The sequence below is a fragment of the Megalopta genalis genome, chromosome 11, assembly GCF_051020955.1.
Source record: "Megalopta genalis isolate 19385.01 chromosome 11, iyMegGena1_principal, whole genome shotgun sequence".
NCBI classification, from domain to species: Eukaryota; Metazoa; Arthropoda; class Insecta; order Hymenoptera; family Halictidae; genus Megalopta; species Megalopta genalis.
In genome coordinates, this window is record NC_135023.1 from 1,717,919 (window position 1) to 1,723,567 (window position 5,649).

At 41.1% G+C, this 5,649-nt stretch overlaps 2 protein-coding genes across 2 annotated transcripts; both read left to right on the forward strand.

The window, feature by feature from the left end:
* The first annotated feature begins 378 nt into the window (after window positions 1-378).
* Window positions 379-2,807, forward strand: LOC143260287 (uncharacterized). Its single transcript, XM_076525296.1, has 5 exons — window positions 379-781; window positions 824-942; window positions 1,088-2,349; window positions 2,509-2,647; window positions 2,790-2,807. The coding sequence occupies exons 1-5, from the start codon at window positions 379-381 to the stop codon at window positions 2,805-2,807; spliced, it is 1,941 nt and encodes a 646-aa protein (XP_076381411.1).
* A 226-nt stretch (window positions 2,808-3,033) lies between these two features.
* Window positions 3,034-4,073, forward strand: LOC143260256 (uncharacterized). Its single transcript, XM_076525170.1, has 2 exons — window positions 3,034-3,250; window positions 3,334-4,073. Exons 1-2 carry the CDS (start codon window positions 3,186-3,188, stop codon window positions 3,962-3,964), a joined length of 696 nt encoding a protein of 231 aa, XP_076381285.1. The 5' UTR covers window positions 3,034-3,185; the 3' UTR covers window positions 3,965-4,073.
* The last annotated feature ends 1,576 nt before the right edge of the window (window positions 4,074-5,649 follow it).

The window sequence follows — 5,649 nt, forward strand, 5'->3', positions numbered from 1 at the left end:
CCAAAGTTCGAAAAAGCGAATGACGTTTCCGTGAACGTGTTCGAGTGAGGAGGGGAACAAGAAAGATGTCGGACGTTGCATTTGACCTCAAGGAAGCGGGAGAAACATGTAAATTTGCTGCTCATACACGACTCCGAAAACTTGCGCAATCATTATCTGTGTATTAGGAATTTATCTCGTCTGGTTTCATCTCAGATCAGCACGCAGCACTCAGATCCACACATGTAAATTTTTTTCTTTCTTCTGGATGATGGTGGTGGTGGTGGTGGTGGTGGGCGAGAAAAACTAAAATAAAAAATTATGTTTTTTTTTGTCAGGTGTCTACAGTATTTCAAATCGCAGGAAAAATTGGGCATTCACGAGATCGACTGCAGTCGAATGAACGAATGTGCTTTAAAACTTCCGACGGAAGACGATAAATGGCTGAAGTTCAAGAATTATGCGTACAAGGAACCGACACCGTTCGTTATCTACGCAGACTTGGAATGCCTGCTGGAGAAACAGGAAGATCAAGGTCATGGAGCTTACTGTAGATATCAACATCACCATGCCTTCAGCGTAGGCTACTACCTCCATTGCCGATACGACAGTTCGTTGAGCGAGTATCAGACTTATCGTGATGAGAAAGGTTGTATCACATGGTTTGCATCGAAGTTGTACGAGTTGAGCTGTAAATTGCAGCCGGTGTTTGATCGAACGGTTCCAATGGCTCCGTTGACCGCCGCGCAAATCTCAACTTTTCGTACCGCCACGTATTGTCACGTGTGCGAAGAACCACTCGGTAATGACGACGTGCGAGTGCATGATCATTGTCATTTCACAGGTGCGTATCGGGATCCGGCGCACAGCCGTTGCAATCTGAGCTATCAATCCTCGTACGTGATACCGGTGGTTTTTCACAATTTGTCCGGCTACGACGCACACTTTTTCATCAAAGAATTGGCAAACGCGTTTGAAGGTAAAATAGATGCGTTACCGCTGACGAAAGAGAAGTACATTTCTTTCACGAAACAGTAAGAGGAATAAAGATGCGATCAAAAAATCGTGGAAGAATTGCATAAAGTTTCGATTCATCGATTCGTTCAAGTTCTTGAATTCGAGTCTGGACAAGTTGTCGTCGTACTTGGACAAGAGCGACTTGCATATCGTGAGGAGCCAATTCAATCGTCTTTCGAACGATGATTTTCATCTTCTAACCAGGAAAGGCGTTTTCCCATACGACTATGTATCGACCTATGACAAATTAAGCGACACTTGTTTACCACCGCGCGAAGCATTTTATAATCAGTTATGCGACAGCGAGATATCCGACGTCGACTATTGTCACGCGAACGAAGTTTGGTCACGTTTCGGTATACAAACGTTAGGACAGTACAGCGACTTGTACTTGAAATTGGATGTGTTGTTGTTGGCCGACGTGTTTGAAAATTTTCGCGAAAAGTCGCTCGAGAATTATAAACTCGATCCAGCGCACTATTATACGTTGCCCGGTTTCGCGTGGGACGCGATGCTAAAATTGACGAAGATCAAGTTGGAATTGTTCACCGACGTTGACATGCTTTTGTTCGTGGAGCGGGGAATACGAGGTGGGTTGAGTCAATGTTCGCATCGTTACGCGCGCGCGAATAACAAGTATATGTCGACGTACGATTCGGCCGAACCGTCCAGCTATCTGATGTATTTCGATGTTAATAATTTGTATGGCTGGGCCATGTCGCAGCCTTTGCCGCACAGGGGTTTCCAATGGGTTGACGATACGAGTAATTTCAACATCGATTCCGTGCCGATCGACAGTCCCGTCGGGTACATTTTAGAGGTCGACTTAGAGTATCCTCAGGAAATTCATGATGCTCACGCGGATCTTCCATTTTGCCCGATTCACGAGGTTGGGGCGTTGCAAAAGAAACTGTTGACAACGCTTAGCCATAAGAATCGTTACGTTCTCCATTATCGATACCTCCAGCAATGTTTGAGGTATAATTTAAAATTAAAGAAAATTCATCGGATACTGAAGTTTGAACAATCATGTTGGTTACGCCGTTACATAGATTTAAATACGAGGTTGCGCGCCAACGCAAACAATGACTTCTCGAAGAATCTGTTCAAACTGATGAACAATGCAGTGTTTGGAAAAACGATGGAAAACGTTCGAAATCATGTAAACGTAAAGTTGCTCTCGCGATGGAGCGGTCGATACGGTGCTGGGCGTTTAATAGCTCGACCAAATTTCCATAGCTGTACTGTATTCTCCGAGGATTTTGTCGCAGTTCAAATGAACCAGCTTTCTATTAAATTTTATAAACCTATTTACATAGGCATGTCAGTGTTGGACATATCTAAATTACATTTGTATGATTTTCATTATGGCTACATGCTTCCAAATTTTCAAGAAAGATGCAGGATTTTGTACACGGATACGGACAGTTTAATTTATCAGATTATTTGCGACGACGCGTACGAGATGATAAAACGTGACATTCACCGATACGATACTTCCAATTATGACAGAAATAACGTGTACGGCGTTTCGATCGCGAATAATAAAGTATTAGGATTAATGAAGGACGAGAACGGAGGTAAAATCATGACAGAGTTTGTGGGTCTTCGCTCGAAAATGTATGCTATTCGGGTACAAGACAAAGACGATGTAAAAAAGATTAAAGGAATTAAGACTAACGTGACGATTAAAAATATAACTTTCGACGACTACTTAGCATGCCTTCACGATCATTTAGAAAAATCAGTTTGCGTTAAATTGATAATGTCTATACAACATCAAGTGTATTCAGTATCACAGAGTAAATTAGCATTGAGTCCATACGATGATAAACGATACATTTTAAACAATTCGATCGAAACCCTTCCTTGGGAACATTATAAAATCGCGAAAGGGGGAGAGGGGGAGGCAGGAGGGAGAGGGAGTGGGGGGGAGTTAGAAAAAATAAAAGTGGTTATATAATTTCATCGATGTTTCGAATCCCGTGTTGCGCGCGCGCGTGTTCACTTTTATTTGTAAGCGGAAAAGGTGCGTATACGCTCCTTGTATTGTTATCTTGCGTGTAAGAAGGGGGGAAAATGGTAGGGGAATTGTATATATAAGCATTTGGCATTGCGTACAGCGAGTAGTGCGTTCTACAGATTACTTTCTTATAGCGCAGTTGTTCTTCAGTATTATAATATTCACAATGTCAAATCAAACCAATAATTTTTTACATAAAAATGGATCTCACAACGATTATAAAAATTATGGGTAAGTAAAAGAAAGTTTGAAGGGAATAAAATGTTCCTTTTATGAAAGAAGAAAAAAAATATTGTATGTTATTTCTTTTATAGATACTCCATTTCGATGATACGGTCGTTTCAACAGTCGCAACCCCAGTCGCAGCAGAAGCAGTTGCAGATACCGCGCAACGCACGAATCTTGGGTAGAAGATACTCCATAGCCGGCAATTATTTCAAGTTCCTTGAAATTTGTGTACGCGTGGATGAAAATTTGCGCGTCGAGTTTGTCTTGGGGGACAATCGTGGAACAGAGATTTCTTTTTCAATGGCTACGTGGAAACTGCTGGTGAAAACTAGAGATTATATTCACAATTACTTCGACGCGGACAAGAAGGAAAAACAAATTGATGAGACTTTATCGTTACAAATTGTTAATTTTAATGGAATGAGTCTAATCAAGTTGTTCGATTCTCAAGCATCGATTTATGTTACGAAAGAGACGATGGATAATTTGTACAAATTAGAGTTATGTATGGATCATATGTATTCATGGTTATTAGAAAATATTCCAGAAATTCAGGATAGATTAGCGAAGCTCGTTGACATTGTAAAAAACTCCAATAACGAGCAGAATTATGCGACCGTAATTTTTACAAACGAATTGTTCGAACGAAATTGTCTGATCGATTGCGAATTGTTAGCTTTATGTTTAGATCTAATCGTATCGAAAGCGAATCGTTGAACTTGTGTGCGTGTGGGGGGAATTAATTAGTATTAATGTAAAAAGCATTTATGTATTTTTTCATGTTTATTAGAGAAACAAAAATAAACATTACATTATACAATTAAAGTACAGATGATTTCTTTATCCAAGAGTTATGTGACGAATCCAGCCCCAACCATTTCACATATATTTCATTTCCTTTTCGACGCAATACTTTTTCTACTAAATACACGTCGGCATATTTGGTAGCGCGTATCTCGTATTCGTAAAATCCTCCAGCGATAGGTTTGTTCTGCAAATCAACCAAAAGATACGTGACGGGGTTCGTTCGTTTCACCGTCGCGATCTTAAATACTTCCGTTGACCAGTTCGGTGTGTATCCTTTGTCGAATACGGTTTTGAACTTGCTGATGCGCACATAGTCGCCAACTTTGAATTTCGCAGGACCGGCGATCTTGACGTTGCTGTACACGGTAGATAAAAGATACTTCTCATTTTTATGATTCACGTTTGCAGGTCGCATACGAATGGTGCGATGTTTTTGATTATTGTAGTCCTTAATCAACGTGGGTAGCTCGTCGATCCAACGATATTTTCTGCTCAACGAGAAAAATTTCCACATGTTGTTCTTCAATGTACGATTGAATCGTTCGACTATGGACGCTTTCATAGTGCTGAATGTGGAATAGTGGTTGATGTTACGTTTCTTCAGATATTCTTGAAAATCTTTATTGTAGAATTCTTTCCCCATATCGGTTTGCAAATTGTTCGGTATTCGGCCATCTTTTTTCAACACCGACGCGAAAGCTTTGCACACATCGTCAGCATTTTTGCTTTTTAAAGGAACGGCCCAGGCATACTTGCTGAATGTATCGATTATCGTAAGAATATATCGATGTCTTCGATTCTCTCTTGCGTACGGTTGAACTTCAACGATATCAGCTTGCCAGAGATCGTCGAGTCCTCGCGTAACCACTCGCCTCCGTCGGAAGTAACGTCTCGCCGGAGCATGCAGTTCATTCACCAAGTTCACTTTATCGCCGCTCATGATTTCGCCTTGTCAGTCTGCGGTCGCTCGAAATTAAGATACGCTAATTTAATTATCCTTGCGTTGACCGCTGCCGCGCTCTCTTTTGCGTTATCGATGAATCTGCGATCGCTTGAAATTAAGATACGCTAATTTAATTATCCTTGCGTTCTCAGAGTTTTTTCGATCGCTGTCGCGTCCTCTTTTGCGTTATCGATGGACTTTTCAGCTATTGACGTTTTTTGCGTTATCGGAATCTCTTCTGTGGTTGCTGCTACCGCTACAGTCAACAAGTCTCTGAAACGAAGTCTCATACGAGAATCCAATTCCTCGAAAGCGACGCGCACACTGTATTGCTGCTGTTCTTCGATACGTCGCATTTGTCCGTATATTTCGGTAAATTTCTCTAATAAAGATTTATGTAACTGTTCGAATTTCGCGACTATGTTCCCTTCTCCAGTCAGCTCGAGTAATCTCTTGTACATAGCAGTATTAAGCCTTTCGAACCTCTCATCCAATTCCTTGCCAGTTTCAAAACCGCCTACTGTAAATTTATTTTGCAGTTCGTCTACGAGTAATTCAAGTTGCGCCAACTTTCCCTGATTCGCTTTGCCAGTGCTCGTAATTTCCTCCAAGTTGCGGATTTTATTTGATATGTGATTTTCAAGGTTATCAA

What these genes read in the sequence shown, in the direction of transcription:
- LOC143260287 (XM_076525296.1), top strand. Translation starts at nt 379, where the DNA reads ATGAACGAATGTGCTTTAAAACTTCCGACGGAAGACGATAAATGGCTG. An exon ending in ACTTTTTCATCAAAGAATTG is followed by an intron (nt 943 to 1,087) that starts GCAAACGCGTTT and finishes GATTCGTTCAAG; the next exon opens with TTCTTGAATTCGAGTCTGGA. An exon ending in GACATATCTAAATTACATTT is followed by an intron (nt 2,350 to 2,508) that starts GTATGATTTTCA and finishes CAATTATGACAG; the next exon opens with AAATAACGTGTACGGCGTTT.
- LOC143260256 (XM_076525170.1), top strand. Translation starts at nt 3,186, where the DNA reads ATGTCAAATCAAACCAATAATTTTTTACATAAAAATGGATCTCACAAC. An exon ending in AACGATTATAAAAATTATGG is followed by an intron (nt 3,251 to 3,333) that starts GTAAGTAAAAGA and finishes TTTCTTTTATAG; the next exon opens with ATACTCCATTTCGATGATAC.